Source organism: Canis lupus, chromosome 6 (assembly GCF_048164855.1).
Source record: "Canis lupus baileyi chromosome 6, mCanLup2.hap1, whole genome shotgun sequence".
In the NCBI taxonomy this organism is placed as follows: Eukaryota; Metazoa; Chordata; class Mammalia; order Carnivora; family Canidae; genus Canis; species Canis lupus.
This window is the reverse complement of record NC_132843.1, coordinates 70,254,525-70,271,675: the sequence shown is the minus strand read 5'-3', so window position 1 is coordinate 70,271,675 and position 17,151 is coordinate 70,254,525. Positions and strand designations below refer to the sequence as shown.

The following is a 17,151-nucleotide window of genomic DNA, read 5'->3' as shown; positions in this document are numbered from 1 at the left end:
TTCATTTTGGAGAGTTTCTATTGATCTTTAAGTTCATTTATTATTCATCTTTCTCAAATCAGTTGCATTTTGTTACTATGATTTCTATCTGGTTCTTTTTTTAGAATTGAGATTCACGTAACATAAAATTCACCATTTTAAAGTATAAAGTTTAGTGGCATTTAGTATATTCACAGGGTTGTGCCACCATTATCATTGTTTAATTCCAGAATATTTTCATCACCCCATATCGAAATCCTGTGCCCATTAGCACTTAACTCTTCCTTCCCCACTTGCCCTAACTCCTAGCAACCACTAATATATTTTCCGTCTTGAGGATTTATCTGTTCTGGACATTTCATGTGAATGGAATTATATAATATGTGACCTTTTGCATCTGACTTCTTTTACCCACCTAGCTTAATGTTTTCAAGATTCATCCATGTTGTAGTGTGTGTCAGTGCTTCATTGCTTTATATGGCTGAATAATACTCCATTAGATGGATATGAATATGCCATACTTTATCTATGAATCAGTTGACAGACATTTGAATTATCTCTACTTTTGGATCTTATGAATAATGTTGCATTTGGTTCATTTTTATAATTTATATTTAATTATATTTGTTATTTCATGAGTCATAAATATCATACTTTATTTATTTATTTTTAAAATATCATACTTTAAAAAATTCTTTAGGGGCACCTGGGTGGCTCACATGGTTGAGTGTGCCTTTGGCTTGGGTCATGATCCTGGTGTCCTGGGATCGAGCCCCATGTCCCCACTGAGCTGGAAGCCTGCTTCTCTCTCTCCTTCTGCCCCTCCCCCCTGCTCATGTTCCTCTTGGTATCATCTCTCTGTCTCAAATGAATAAATAAAAATCTTTAAAAAAATTCTTTAATTGCAACTTTCTTCGATTATTTAACTTCTATAAATAGCTGCTTTGAAGTCTTGGCCTTTTAAGTCCAATGTCTTTGCCCCCTGGAGTTAGTGCCTATTGATTGCTTCTCCTCCTTATCTGCCATGTATGGTGCACACACTTTCTAATTTCTTTGAATGTCTTGTGATTTTTTGTGTTGAAAACTGGAAGTTTTGGGTAACATAGCAGATCAGAGTTCCAGTTTTTGCCCTGAGGATTGTTAGTGTTGTTTTGTTAGTGTGTGTAGTAACATGTCTACACTGAATCTGTGCAGTCTGTTTAGTGGGTAGTGTATGCTGATATCTATCTCTGCTCAATTTTTAATTTCTATTGTATTTTTAAACTAATCCCTATTGCTAACCAGGGATTAGTCCTGTATCAGCATAGCTTAATGGTCAGCCAGTGATTCGTCTTTGCTTGTATTTAAACATTTTTTTCCATTATATGCTGCTTCCACATGCTGATGATTCCTGGTGTATTTTCAGAGTTTGAGCAGTTTTTAAGTTTGTACTGGCTTTTGCTTTCTTTTGGGATCTCTTGGATTTCCTCTGTGTGTGTGTGTACACATCATGGTTTGCCAGGGACTTGTAGATAGCTCCATTTCTTTTCTTTTCTTTTTTTTTTTTTGGAGATTTTATTTATTTATTCATGAGAGACACAGAAAGAGGCAGAGACATAGGCAGAGAGAGAAGCAGGCTCCCTATGGGGAGCCTGATGTGGGACTCCATCCCAGGACCCTGGGATCACGCCCTGAGCCAAAAGCAGACATTCAACCACTGAGCCACCCGGGTTCCCCCAGATAGCTCCATTTCTCTCTGATCTTCTGCATGGATGGGTAGAGAGCTTATTAAGAACCTAAATGGCTGTGTATTTCCTGTATCTCCCTGCGAAATGTCTGGCTAATATGCTGGTTCTTCGCTTGCTGCAACTTCATGTTTTGCTGAGCCACTGTGCTTTGGCACTGAGATTATTACTATTACTGATATTACTGTTTGGTAAGGACTTTTTTCTCTGCTTCAATACAAATCATGCCAGCCTCCTCTGCAAGTGAACCCGCTGAATTTCAAGACTTGTCTTGCCCTTGTATAATTACCATGGCAACCCAGCTGGGACGAAGGTGGGAGCAACCCCAGGCTATTGGTCAATTTCCAGAGCCCTCAAATGGTCATCCTGACGTTTTTCTCTAGTTACATCATTGCCTTTTGGGGAGAGCATTTGCTAATCTATTTATTCCATCATACCTGAACTCCATCACTCCCCAGATTGACATTTCATTAACAAAAAAACTTAGATGCTGTATAATAAGAGTTTCTGTCTACTGTGTAATGAAGAACACCAAATGGTTACTGTTTTTGGTCCAGAGATCAAAATAGCAACTAATCTAGAGATTTAATGTAGAGATTAAAATAGAATTGTGGCTTATTTTCCCACTACTTCCCTTGAGTTCCTATGGAACAGTTTTTATTATTTTGTTTAATTAAAGATTTACTCTTTATTATTTACTTTGTATAATATTGTTTGTTAAATTAGGTAAATATAATTTCTCTGGAATTCTGAGCTAAATGTTTTTTGCATTCTTTAGTATTTTTTTAATCTGATAAACAGATCTTGTATCAGCTAATATTAACAAAAATTTATTGAGTGTTTATGTTGTTCTAAGTACTTTATGTGTATGAAATCTTGTAGTCCTAACAACTTGAGTTATAGATAATGTTTTCATTTCATAGATAAGTAACTTAAACTTACACACCTGGTGGTCGAAGAGATAGTAGTTGAAGGGCACTTTCTGTTAAGTAAGATTGTAAATAAAATCAGCTTTGTCTATTAAAATTCTTGAGATATTTGCAGATTTTTTTAAGATTTGGTTTGGATGGCTTAGTCTGAAGTAGAGACTAATGTTTTGGAGAAAAATTCAGATATAAACTGTGATTTGAATATTTTAATAAACAAATAGAACTAAGTCATATAAATTCTTGCCTCTAAAGAGAATAATTGTTTTAAAGTTTTAGTTCACTTAACACTCTTGGAAGTAAAAGTTGGTAATTTGAGAGGGACCATTTCTAATTTCTCTTAAAGATAAGCGGGAAGGGAGAATTTTGGTTATGTAAAGAGAGTTGTTGAATTCTTTGTGCTGAAGAAGAGAGGAAATAGAGGTCTTATGTTTCTCTTAGGTTTTGCTATCCCGATAGGAGTGTTTGGGGGCATGGAACTATTGGTGGAAGGTAGAAGGAAAGATGTTAAGGAGCAGGAAAGCTATTTTTTAATTAGTTATAATTATTTAAGGATTATAAGCCTTTATACCTGTGATTGGAACTGTCTACAAAACCACAGCACAAAATCACACCACCACTGCTTACCTGCTAAGTACATTCTCTAGCTGCACATGGAGTAAGATTCTCTAGTTGCACATAGAATAAGAGAAAACAGTTTTTTTTTTTGGGGGGGGGGGAAGAAAACAGTTTTTTAATAGTTTAATTTGCAAACCTAAATACAGAATTAAAATAATGGTCATATGGAAAAATCCATTTTGTATTTATTAAATAATACAAATATCTTAAATTTGTTTAATTTTAGTTTTATATACATTATTATGTCTAAATGATTTTCAAATTTAAGGTACTTCTGGAATCACTGAGGTACTGTGTGATATATTGTAGTTTTTATTTTATTTTTAAATTTTTATTTATTTAAAAAAGATTTTTATTTATTTATTCATGAGAGACACAGAAAGAGAGAGGCAGAGACATAGGTAGAGGGAGAAGCAGGCTCCATGCAGGGAGCCCAATGTGGGACTTGATCCCGGGACTCCAGGATCATGCCCTGGACTGAAGGCAGGCGCTAAACCACTGAGCCACCCAGGTGTCCCATATTGTAGTTTTTAATTTGATAAAATTAAATGGCTTCTAATGGAGTCCCAATATTTATTACTAATTCGAATGACCAGTCACTAAGGATGCTGAATAATGGTTTTTAGTTGGTGGATGTTTCATTTTTCTTGTGTTTGAGTATTTTTTATAGAGTTTTAAAAAATATACTTTTATAAAAAGCCATACGATATTATAATATTTCTTTGAATTTTAATATATTAAAATAGATTTTAATTAAAGATTTTTTTTACAGCAATTTAGTTTACAGAAAAATTGTGCAAAAAGTATAGTGCTAAAAAATAAAGGTAGAGTGCTTTCAGGCATGCCTGGGTGATGCAGTTGGCTAAGCTTCTGACTCTTGATTTTGGCTTATTAGGTCCTGATCTCAGGGTGATGAGCTCAAGCTCCATATTGGGCCCCACACTCAGCTCAGAGTCTGTTTAAGTTTTTTTCTCCCTCTGCCTCTTCCCCTGTATGTGTGTGCCCTCTCTCCCTCAAATAAATAACTAAAACTCCAAAAAAAAAAAAAAAAAAAAGAAGAAGAAGAAAGTATAGTCCTTTTCTATATACCCCTTTCCCCTTCACAGAGATTCCCCTATTGTTAATACTTTGTATTGGTGTGGTACATTTGTAAAAATTGATGAACAATACTGATATTCCTATTGATTTTTTAAAGCAGTTATTATCTAGTTTAACAGATGAATAGTTTCTGTAATCCTTACGTAAAGTTGAGATAACTATTCATTTATTACTCATTTTAAAAATACTCTTATTAACAATGAAACACAATTACTCTCCTCTTTTTAGGGTGGAATAATTAATGATGGTTCTGAATTGATTGGTCCTGCTGAAGCTTATTCTGATTCCCTCGTTGATAGCTTTCCTGAGTGTAGTACAGAAGGTATGATATTTTGATATTTTTTTCATTTCATGATTTTGATTGCAGAAAACTATAAATCATATTTGAATTGCAAAAGAATAGATGGCTATAGGAATTTGAGAGTATTTCACCAATTCTAAGATACTATTTTTCCTTCAATATCACTGATACTGAGCAAGTGATATTGGGTCGATGATATCTTACATTTAATTGACAGCCTTTTTTCTTTCTTAGTGAAATATAAAGTAATGATTTATCCTACAATTAACAGCATATTGGATTTAGTGAAATGTGGTACAATGAATGTTCACAATTTGTATTGTCTGGTGTTAAGAATATTTTGCTAAAATTTATTTAGTAGCGTCTGACTTTTAGACAATTTCAAAACTGGTTTTATTTTTTTTTATTTTTAATTTTTAAAAAGATTTATTTATTTATTTATTCATGATAGACATAGAGAGAGAGAGAGAGAGAGGCAGAGACACAGGAGGAGGGAGAAGCAGGCTCCATGCTGGGAGCCCGAAGCGGGACTCGATCTCGGGACTCCAGGATTGCGCCTTGGGCCAAAGGCAGGCGCTAAACCGCTGAGCCACCCAGGGATCCCCTCAAAACTGGTTTTAAAAATTTAGTCATGTTCCGAGAAAGAATAAACCTAAGCAGTTTTAGTGTTTTTAGTATGTTTTATAATAATGTGAATCTAAACCAGTGCAATTTTTGAAATTTTAATCATTTTAATTAAAAGGTGCTTAATCTCTTGTTTTATTCTCTAGTTGAGCCATCCTTGAATTTTTATGAAGAGTTAAAATCCATACATTTTATTCTTTAAATTTCCTTAGCTAGTTTTCTTGCAGGGAAGATTTTGGAATTAAGAAAAAGAGATTTGGAGACAGGGAGGGAGAGTTTTTAAAAATAGGTAATTAGATTTATTTGAGGAGGCTTATATAAAAGTAAAATCATAGACTAGATATTTCTTGATCTTCTTCGAGGATTATAGGTTATGGTAGAGGAGGATGCTTAATATGGAGGCCATAATCTCATTTCAGTGATATTATATATCAGCAGACACATTGATATAGGTTTATTGCAGTAAGTTCCCATCTTAATTTGGTAGGAGCAGCAAGTTCCCATCCATTGTGTAGGCTGAAGCATTTAAAATTTGTTTCCAGGTGCCTTGTTAGCACAGTAGGTAGCATGTCAGTCTCATAAAATTTATTTCTCTTTTGTTGCCACTGCATTGAGACATGATTGGCTCTTCATGGTTTTTTTTTTTTTTTTTTTTTTTGTGGTGGCTCCCATTGACTTAAAAACAAAGTCCATTCATTTATACCTAGTGTTTTGCGTAATGTATGGGAACCTCAGGCCCAGGGGTTTCCATTAGGTCCTCAATACCTTTGGCTCCATACTGAATCAGCCAAGGTCATAAAAAACATTGCTGACAGTAATTTTAGTTTACAATCCATTTTGTCTTGGGGGGAAAAGTACCTGTTCCCTATAACCTGTTTTGATCTGCAGATCCTTGCCAGGCTTTGGAAAATCTGGTCCCTGCTTGGGATCCCAATGTGATTGTTTCTAGAGCCAGTTTCCTTGGAAGGTAACTTTATTTGGGATAATCTGATCTGGCCAATACCTCCGAGATACTCTTTTCCTGAGAAAGGAGGGGAAGGGTATCTTTTGCCTGTAAATGTGCTAATTTGGTGACATCCAATAATGGACAAATGAGTTAGAAAGATTTGTAGGAGAGTGTTCAGTGAAGAGTACAGTTCTTGGAAATTGTAGAATGCTTCTTAATTCCTCTTCTTTTGTGTTTTGTTATAGGAATATAAGGTTGCATGACTTGGGAATGGTTATATTCTTTTGATATCAATAAGCCTTTTTATTCTTTCTTTATTTTTTAAAAATATTTTATTTATTTATTCATGAAAGACAGAGAGAGAGAGGCAGAGACACAGGCAGAGAGAGAAGCAGGCTCCATGCAGGGAGCCCGATGTGGGATTCGATCCTGGGTCTCCAGGATCACACCCTGAGCTGAAGGCAGCGCTAAACCACTGAGCCACCCGGACTGCCCAATAAGCCTTTTTAACTAGGTGTGAATCAGCTATGGTAGGAGATGTATGTCTGAGAACCTATTTTAGTGTTAGGTCATCACGAATGGAATGATACAGAGGTCTTTTGTTATCATCTGGAAAAGAAGGGGAGGAGCATTATTATTAGGAATGTGTTTTCTTCGGATAGTGTTCTAGAATCTGGAAAGCTGTTCAGGGTAAAAATGTGGTAAAAAAAAGAAAAGATATTACCTAAAACTAGGATGAGTTTGTAATTTATTGTCCAAACTGGATCTCACACTTCTGAGAAGTAAAGAGGATGCTTTAATAAGTATAGCAAGACCGGGGCTGCCTCTGGCACAGTGGGATGGTATGGGCCTCCCTACCTAAAGCAGTTGTTCCAGGGTTTACCTTTGAAGTTTCCAAAAGATGCATTTTCCTTGGAAGGATTTATCTTTTAGGAATATGCTTTTATGAGAGAAATTGGGGGCAACTTTTTTTTTGTTAAAAACCCCAGAAAAGGACAGCCTGGGTGGCTCAGCGGTTTAGCGCCGCCTTCAGCCTGGGGTGTGATCCTGGGGACCTGGGATCGAGTCCCATGTCGGGCTCCGTGCATGGAGCCTGCTTCTCCCTCTGCCTGCTTTACCCTCTGCCTGTGTCTCTGCCTCTCTCTCTCTGTGTCTCATGAATTAATAAATAAAATCTTAAAAAAAAAAAAAAACCTAGAAAAGACTTATGCTACCTAAAAGTAATACTGACATTTTATCCTTTCAGCGCATAGTTCAGTTTTCTAACTGCATTACCATCTCTGGAACATGCTGTGATCCATGAAGAATGCAAAATGTGGAACTAGAAAAGCTGTTAATGGTTATGTTTTTTACTCCCTCCCTTTAAAAGCCTTTTTGCCTGACTAATTAATCCTGCTGAAAGACACCTTGTTGACTAATACAGATCACAGTGTCAGCTTGCAAATTCATTGTTTTTTGAGAGGGGAAATGACTTTTAAATATCATGAGATTGTCTGGCATACTGGGGAAGTGGAAGATACACTTTCCTACCAAAAGGTCTGCAAGCCCCTGAGATAGCAAAGGGAGAGGGCCTCTCCTAGCAAAAGAGCAGAAAAGCTGGCAGCCGGCCAAGCCCCACAGGTACACAGTGAAATGGAGGGTTGTAGAGGGATTGTGGTGGCAAGTGCTTGTGGTTTGGATTTAGAGCCAAAATGTGAGGAAGTGATTCACTCTATAACAACTCCTCTGAGTGCAGTATTTTAAATGATGTTTCAAAGGTGTATTCATTTTTCATACTTGTGATTTAGTTTGCCAGTGCAATGAGCCAGAGGGGCAAATCTTAATATATAGTCTGCTGTTTCAAGGTCCTTCAGTAGTTAGAATGACATGGCAAGTATATCACCTCTCAGAGAACAGATGTAGAGGCTAAATGATCATTATTTTTATTAGTACCATAAAAATGCAATCAACAGGTCTTAATTTACCTTGAAGGAAAGTTTTCTGAGGAAAACATAAAGAGCTGGATTAATGTTTTTTTTTTTTTTTTAATTATCATTATTTGATAGTGGGATAGAGAAAACTCCTTTAAGGTTTCATAAAACCAATAATTTGGTAATTAACTGGTAAATATATTTTATCTAATATGAAATTGAAAATTATAAAATTATTCAGTAGGTTTTTAGATAAAAAAGTTAATATTGTTTTATGTTTTTAAAATGAAGTGGTCACTCTTTATCTCCTTTGTCCGGAGAAATTAAACTACATATATTTTTAAAGATGAAAGAAGATTGACTTGATTGTTAACATCTTATTTCCTTTTTAAACTTGCATCTTTTCATTTGATTAAACTTAGCTATGAAGTTACTATGACATTTGTGGAAATCTGGCCAAAATGGTGCATGGGAATTGAGCTTCTTGACATGTTTCTCTCATCTGTTGGCCTGTTTGAAGGATGTAGTTGCTTTACTGCCATGCTGGCCTTTATATTGGAGCCTTTGATGTTGGTAGACTCTCATCTGGTAACCTGTGTCATTTCCTCTTCCTAATACGTTGCTTGACTTCCTTTGCAGTTATGGGAGGGACATTTTCCAGGTGTATGCAGCAAACAAGAGAAAATAATTAGGTGATCATAACCACAAATACAAATTGAGAGATCAGCTTCTTGTATGTAGATCTTAAGAGCGAATGTTCTTAAATGTCTCCTGGAATAGCCAGATCTACTTTTTTTTTTTTTTGGTAGTAAATTGTGGATTAAGAGCTCCATGGGGCTCACTTGTGGCAATTGTAGACACAAGAAAGGATCTATTAAGTTGTCTTGAAGTAGCCATTTTAGAGTAAATGAAATGTACATTTTGATAATAGCATCTATTGCTGGTCTGTGTAAAGGATCTCTAAAATCGCCTTCAGTTCAAGATTTGTGTTTTTATTTGATGGGGGAATTCGTTAAAGCATGAAGATTAGAGTTAAACTGTATTAAATTGAATAATGTTGATGAGTTTTAAACTCTTAGGGGAGACTAATTGGAAGGGTGTATAGTTATTTAAGTTTGAAGAAAATCATCTGTATCAATGTACCATTTCATAATTATGATTTTTTTTGTTATTTGTATTATTTTTGTTTAGTTGATTTAAAGTTGATGCTTTGAATTGGGATCATTTAAAAAAGGAATATTCTTCAGTAGATTGGCTACTTAATAGCCTAAATCTATTTTTCAGACGAACTTAAAGTCTACCCACTACATGGAGTAGTGTAAAATGACAAAATCTAGAAAGCCTAATTAAAAGTCATTTAAATTTAAAGTAGAATTTAATGTGAATGTCCACTAGGTGGCACCATGAGAACTCTAAATCTAGTTACTCTGATTATTTTAGGCCCTCCTATATTATGAGAGAAGGCTTATTCACTTTGAAGTTCTTTTTTCTCTTAAGTGCTTATCTACTTAACTGTTATTCATTGTCCCTTATTAGTTGAATTTTATTTGGTGAGGGAGCTTAAATAGGGAAAAAGGAACGGATCATTATTCTCAAGATAAACACAAATGAGAATGTGTCATTCTAAGTGTGCATGTAAAACAAATGATACAAATTATAAATATTGACTCTTAAAAACCCTAGGGCTATTGAGGATAATGTTGTGTATTAGGATTTTAGGGCTGGGGGGGAATAAAAAAATCATAATATGTCATGGAAAGTGTTTTATTTATTTTTATTTTTTTGTTTTTGTTTTTGTTTTTTTTTATTTTTATTTATTTATGATAGTCACACAGAGATAGAGAGAGAGAGAGAGGCAGAGACATAGGCAGAGGGAGAAGCAGGCTCCATGCACCGGGAGCCCGACGTGGGATTCGATCCTGGGTCTCCAGGATCGCGCCCTGGGCCAAAGGCAGGCGCTAAACTGCTGCGCCACCCAGGGATCCCGGAAAGTGTTTTAGAGTAGAAAGAATGATATAGATAAATCCCTTACTCTACAATTAAAAATTGGAATTTCAGAGAAGTAAAGCCGTGTGCCTAAGGTGGTCCAAGCACTCCAACTATTCAGCAGCAAGTATATTTTGAAAGGGGAGATTTAATTTTATGGAGAGGGAAGCAATGAGAATACCTATTTGTTATAGAAAGCTCAGTATGAGCTACTTGAGTGCTGGGTAGCAGGTTTGATTTGCAGAGGAGATTATGGAGAGTAGCAACATAAAAAGTTCATTAGGTAGAAAGGGAAGCCAACTCAGGGATCTTTGTTGTTGATAACAGTATTAGGGTTGTAATTTTGATTGATGTGTTGTTTTCTGAGGTTATTCTGTTTTTCACCAAACATGCAGTAGATATTCTGATGCTCTTTTCATAACATTTTTAAGGGTGAAGCAAAGACTTGTCCTCAGGACATTATAAAAATGTGAAACATCAAAGGAATGGTACTTTTTCATAATAGCAGTTATTTCTAAATGATAAGTTGGTAATCAAATACTGGAGTCTTAATTAGCATCAAGTTTTAGATTTAGATAGTCATCTAAAATCATATTTATAAGGGCTTGTTTCTTAATGGAGATTGATATGTATGTCTTCTACCTCAGGGTGACCTTTGTTCTGCTGGCTAGATATTTTGCTTTGTGTGTGAAGCATGAGTCATTGCTACTAGGAAAAGTAGAAATTCCCTTTCGTTGACTGAACCTCAGTGCTCAGTGAAAGCTATCAGCTAATAATAATGAGGCCATGTATTTTATATATAGTTGACCATGACAGACCACCTGTTGTTCTAAAGGAAACTGATCTCTTTTTGCAGATGGTCTTCAAATACAGATTTCTGATAGTTTATAGTATAAAGATTTATTCTATAGCAACTCAACCTTTTCCCCTGGTGCCTGTCTTTCAGAGGTGGTGTCCTAGACAGATTTCACTAGACTGCCCTACTCTGAGCAGTTCAAAGCACAGAAGGTGAGGGTAGGTAGGTGAACTGGGATGCTATATAAACCCCTCATGTCTGTAGCTGCTTTTTAACCGGTCACCTGGGGCCCTCTAATAGCCCTGAGACTTGAATCTCTGTGATATGAACCTGGAGGCAGAACGCTTTCATAGAACCTTTGACTCTTCCCCCTCCCATCTCTTCCCAAAAAGGCTTAGGTTTTTGTCTTGATGGTGTTGGTGAAGCATGTACCTTTTACTCTCATGATGGCTCCAGAGGGCCCCTTTAAACATGGATTGACTTCAGGTTGGTTTCACTTTTGACAAAGAGTCTCTGAATTGTCAATTGTTGCCCTGCCTTATCCACAACGTTCTTCCTACTCGGCCCAACTGAGAACCTCTAGCTTGTTTGCTGCTCTCTGTATCCTATTCCCTTTCTTTCTGGGTTTTAGGAAGCTTATCTCCACTTCATGCGATGTTTATATGTAGCTTCATATAAAACAGGTTGAATGACAGGTCCATGATTTCAAGACATTGGGCTAGCACTTTATTATGTATTAAGCATATAGGATGAAAGAGCTGGTACTGAGTCCGTGTGTAAATAATGGTTCATTGCTGCGGTGGTGAAAGGGGAGTGTTCTTGAGTTGGTTGGGGAATACTTCATGGAGAAGAAGGGGGTTTTGAAATTGCTTAAATACAGAAGGGAAAGATTTCGGAGAGTGCTGGAAGATGATTAGTTGCAGTGTATGGTTGCGATAAGATAGTTAGGCTTTTCACATCTGGTAGGGTGCATCTTAGGAGGAGAATTAAAGGAAGAAGACAGGTAAGGAAGAAGTGTCAAGGGTTAGTCTGCTTCAAACAGATCTGTCTATAATCATTTTGGTCTTCTCTCAAGTTAGGAATTCCTAGGCACCGGCTGCTGGGTGATTCATACGGGCCTATATTTCATAAATTTTGTCTATATAATATAGATTTATTTACAAGCAAATTCCCAGTTTTAGCCCTTGCTGCTGCTTTGGTATCCTTCAAGTACTGAGGCTTAAGAACTTGCCATACACATATAAGAAATGTGGTAAGAGTCACCTGTAATCCCACCATACAGGGAAAATTACTGTCAGTGTTTAATATACTTCTCTAGCCTTTTTTCCTGTGTTTTTGTTTTAAAATTAGAATTATAGTATATGCATATACTGCTTTACAGTTTGTTGGTTTTGCATAATAGATAATGAATACCTTAGCATTAAACATTCTTCTATAATATAATTTTTAATAGCTGTATAATGTTTTCTCAAAGGGATGGACCATAATCTCCTATTGTTAGGAATTTGTTATTTCCAAATTTTCACTAAATTTTGTGATGGATATTCTTATGTATAGATTTTTTTTATCATATCTCTGATTGTTTTTGGTATAAGTTGATGAGTTTCTGGGTAAAAGATATTAGCGTTTTTTACATCTGATATGCATTGTCAAATTGTCCTCTAGAAAGATTAAATCACAAGTCTTTTTGCTTCCCTTTGCTTCTAGTTGAACCAGAAAAATTCCTCACCTAACCTGCTAGTTTTTCTTACTTTGCTTACTTTGAAAGATTCTTCATTTAGAATTGGGTAGAATTTGAAAAGGAAACAATTTGAATATTATTATTTTGTTTTATTATCTGACTTTTTTTCTAGGTATTTTGATAGTCTTACTCTTCTGATCTAATTTTATTTAAGCATGATTTCCCTTGCTAACAAAATACGATTGGAAAGGTAAGAGAGGAAATAAAACTATGTCACTAGATTTTTGTGGTCAAAAGCCAAGAAACTGAGTACACATAATTTTACCCCTTTGCCCTTTGGTATTATTGTTCTTGTTAGAAAGGAAAATCAGGCAAAACATGAAACAGTACAATGTGATAGATGATGTAAAGGTTATAGTGGCAAGACACTGGAGAGCAGACAAAATATCTATAACAACATTTCCTTTCTTTTCTGATTAGCTGTATAAACCAGAACTTATTTTTTTTAAACTTTGTATATTTGTTTATTAATATCAATGGACCAGCTTATATAATGCCCCCATTTAAGGAAATAAATGTGCATTGAAATATATGAAATATTTTTGAATCACTTAAAGAAATCTCATAAGGTTTGTATGTTTCTCGGATAAATAATTTTGTAGATTGCTGTAAAAGATTTGGATTTTGAAAGCTGTCTGTATAGCTGAAATGTCAGAGATTGAAAAGATTTCCACTAGGTCTGAATCTCATCTCAGATTTTGGATTTAATGAAGTCTTTTGCTTTTAGGGAATGAAATGAGCTCTTTATGGACATTCTAAGGATTTGAAAAAAAAAAACCCTGAAAACAGGATATGTTGACAGGGTGCCAAAGTAGTGTCTGAAGCTGATTTGAAATTTGAGTTTAGCTGCCAGTAACATGTTTTTACCCTAACTTATTTTATTTGATATGAAGTAAGCAATTTGAGTCTATAATAAGGGTTGACAAACTATGGCCTGTGGGCCAAATCCGACCTACCACCTGTTTTTATATGACCTACTAGCTAAGAATGGTTTTTATGTTTTAAAATGGTTGGCAGAATTCAAGAGAATATTGTTTTGTGGCATGTGAAAATTATATGGAATTCAAATTTCAGCATCCGTAAATAAAGTGTTACTGGAACACAGCCATACTTATTCATTTACATATTATCTGTGGCTGCTTTTGTACTACAATAGAAGAGTTGATTAGTTATGACATAGATCATATGGCCCACAAAGCCTGAAATATTCCCTGGCCCTCAGAAAAAAAAGTTTGCTGATCCCTGATCTAGCATGTGTAGTCTAATCTACCTTTAAGTTTGACTTTGTATATGATCCTGAAGAAATAATTTTCTTTTCTGAGAAACTTGAAAGTCAATATTCAGTGGTGATACAGATCACATAGTTGTTCCCAAACTTAATTTTTACATAACTCTATTGTCAACCGTATTGAATGATATAGATCAGTAATTCTCAAAGTATGGTCTTCGACCCCTGGGTATCTGGGAGATCTTTTCAGGAGGTCCCCAAGGCAGAAATTGTCTTCATAATAGTCTAGGAAATTATTTGCCTTTTTCACTGTGTTGACATTTGCACGAATGATGCAAAGACAAACGGTCAACTGCTGAATCACCCAGGCATCCCTCCTCACACCTTTCAACCAGAACAACATGACAACAGATTGAGGGCAGGATCAGATGTGGGAATCTAGGCACCTTCTGTTAAAAAGATTTGTAAAAATGTAAAACAATGTCACTTCTCTCACTAAATACTTTGTTTCTGAGAATATAGTTTTTTTGTTTTTTTAAAAGATTTTATTTCATTTGAGAGAGAGAAAGAGCACGAGGTGGGGTGAGGTTGAGGAGAGGCACAGGGAGAGAGAGAAGCAAACTCTCTGCTGAGCAGGGAGCCTAACATGGGGCTTGATCCCAGGACCCAGAGATCATGACCTGAGCTAAAGGCAGAGGCTCAACTGACTGAGCCATGCAGGCACCCCAAGAAAGTAGTTATTTTTAATAAAAATTATATTAATGGAGTGCCTGAGTGGCTCAGTCGGTTGAGCATCTACCTTTGTCTCTGATCATGGTCCTGGGGTCTGGGATTGAGTCCTGCATCGGGCTCCGTGCTCAGCGATGAGTCTGCTTTTCCCTTGCTCTCTGCCTGCAACTCCCCCTGTTTATGCACTCTGTCTGCATGTGTCAAATGGATAAAATCTTTAAAAAAAATGATATTAATATGTAATGGACTTCAGTGTTTAAAAAATTTTAGTCTAATTATTAAGAGTGGTAAATTTTACAGGTATAATCCACAAAAACAAAAGTTTTTTGAGGTTCTCAATTATTTAAAGAAGGTAAAGGGAGGTCCCAAGACCTCATGCTCATTTACCATGAAGTCAGTTCTATGAAATGGGAGAAAGAATTTTCATTGCTCAATATTTCAATACCACCTATTTATTAATTTTCTGTCAGAAAACTAAGAGGCAAATATAGACCAAACCTCTCTCCAAAAACATGTAGAAGAGATTGAAACAAAGATTTCTAAAAATTTAGTCCTTTTAAAAAAAAAACACAACTAAATGGCATACATTTTCCAGATATGGATGATTATCTAAAAGCACACCTCTGAGGGTACATCGTATAATAGTTAAATAATGATTATATAATTACTATAATAGTTGTAATTGAATGATAGTCTATTATGCTTTATATGCATTAACTCTATTTCTAAAGTCGTACATAATAAGTAATATTATTAAGTGACTCACTGTTGGTCACATAGTAAGTTTTAAGAGCTGGGATCCAAGCACTTGGTTTTGTCTTACCCTGAAGCTCTTATACTTTTCCCTTTATCATAATGATGTTGTTACAAGACATGTGGTAAAGCCACTTCTTTTTTACAAGAAGACTAGATAAAGACTTGCCTTTGGTTTTAGTGTGATAATTAAGGCAAAGGAGATTGGTTTCTAGAGCTACATTGAATGCAGAAATGAACGAAGTAAGCAGAAACAAATTGCCAGGCCCTGATCTCTATCAGGCAATGACAGCCTTCCTAATCGACTTGGATAGTATGAACAAATGAATAGTGTGATTTACATTCTTTTTGGATAATCCTTAATTTAATATCTATTTACTATTGTGATCATATTTCTAGGTTTCTCCAGTGACAGTGATCTGATATCTCTTACTGTTGACGTGGATTCTCTTGCTGAGTTAGATGATGGAATGGCTTCCAATCAAAATTCTCCCGTTAGAACTTTTGGTCTCAATCTTTCTTCGGATCCTTCAGCACTAGGGGCTGTTGCTTCTGACAGTGAACAGAACAAACCAGAAGAAGAACGAGAAAGTCGCAGCCTCTTCCCTGGCAGTTTAAAATCTAAGCTTGGCAAGAGAGATTATTTGGAGAAAGCCGGAGAATTAATAAAGCTGGCTTTAAAAAAAGAAGAAGAAGATGACTATGAAGCTGCTTCCAATTTTTATAGGAAAGGAGTTGATTTACTCCTAGAAGGTGTTCAAGGTACCATTTTATCTGTATTAATATGTTTTGGAATGTTATGTTGGTGCCTGGAAAGAAAAGTATATACATATAACTATAACTTGTGTAAAGTCCCATGTAAAATTAAGACTGAAAATGAGAAAATACTGAAGATTAAATGGCCTACCTTTGGGGGGCACCTGGATGGCTCAGTCAGTAACCTCTGACTCTTGATTTCAGCTTAGGTCATGTAGGACCTTGGTGTCGTGAAATGGAGCCCCCATCCATGCTGGGCATGGAGTCTACTTAGGATCCTGTCTTGCCCTCTCTCCCTCACCTCCTAGGCCCATTCATGTGCATTCTCTCTCTTTCTCTCTCTCTCTCTCAAAAAAAAAAAGACCTATATTTGGGTATATACCTTCTTCTTCTTTTTTTTTTTTTTTTAAGATTTATTTATTTATTTATTTATTTGACAGAGAGCCAAAGAGCACAAGCAGTGGGAATGGCAGAGGGAGAAGGAGAAGCAGGTTTCCTGCTGAGCGGGGAGCCTGACATAGGGCTGGATCTCAAGATCCTGAGTTCATGACCTGAGCCAAAGGCAGGTACTTAATCGACTGAGCCACCGAGGTGCCCCTGGGTGTATACTTTTAATTACATGAATGGAAGACAGTATCAGAGCTGCTTAACTCTCTACTTTGATCAATTAACCAACAAAAACAGGTCTTAAAAAAAAATCAAATCTCCACATCTCTTGTATGAATAATAATCTATTTTTTATGATGTGGCTAGTGATCACGAGCCTTCACCTCTCTCAGGAGTATTCACAGAGATTCTTTAGTGCATTTACTCTTGCTCGCCTGAAGAGAGGGGATGAAATGTAAAGGTTCTTGATTTGCCTACTGTTCTGTTCTTTGTTAGTTGCCATAAATTCTCAGCTAATTACTAGGGTGAATTGGGACATTAAAAGCTGAATGTTTCTGAATGTCTGTAACTAGGACTTAGCTTTTTTTTTTTAAGCATCAGATTTTTGTTTATAGTCATTTGTCTTTTCCTTATAGAAAGAGTGTGAAGC

At 35.9% G+C, this 17,151-nt stretch overlaps 1 protein-coding gene across 7 annotated transcripts in view; it reads left to right on the top strand.

Moving 5' to 3' along the window:
• The window catches only part of RPS6KC1 (ribosomal protein S6 kinase C1), a 177,125-nt gene that overhangs the window by 46,404 nt on the left and 113,570 nt on the right, over window positions 1-17,151 (top strand). For 5 of the 7 annotated variants that reach the window (XM_072831089.1, XM_072831087.1, XM_072831088.1 and 2 more), the window contains 2 exons: window positions 4,574-4,667; window positions 15,759-16,121. In XM_072831089.1, the coding sequence (XP_072687190.1) occupies window positions 4,574-4,667; window positions 15,759-16,121 (457 nt within the window). The remainder of the gene's footprint in view (window positions 1-4,573; window positions 4,668-15,758; window positions 16,122-17,151) is intronic. The other 2 variants (XM_072831090.1, XM_072831093.1) reach the window with 2 other exon arrangements.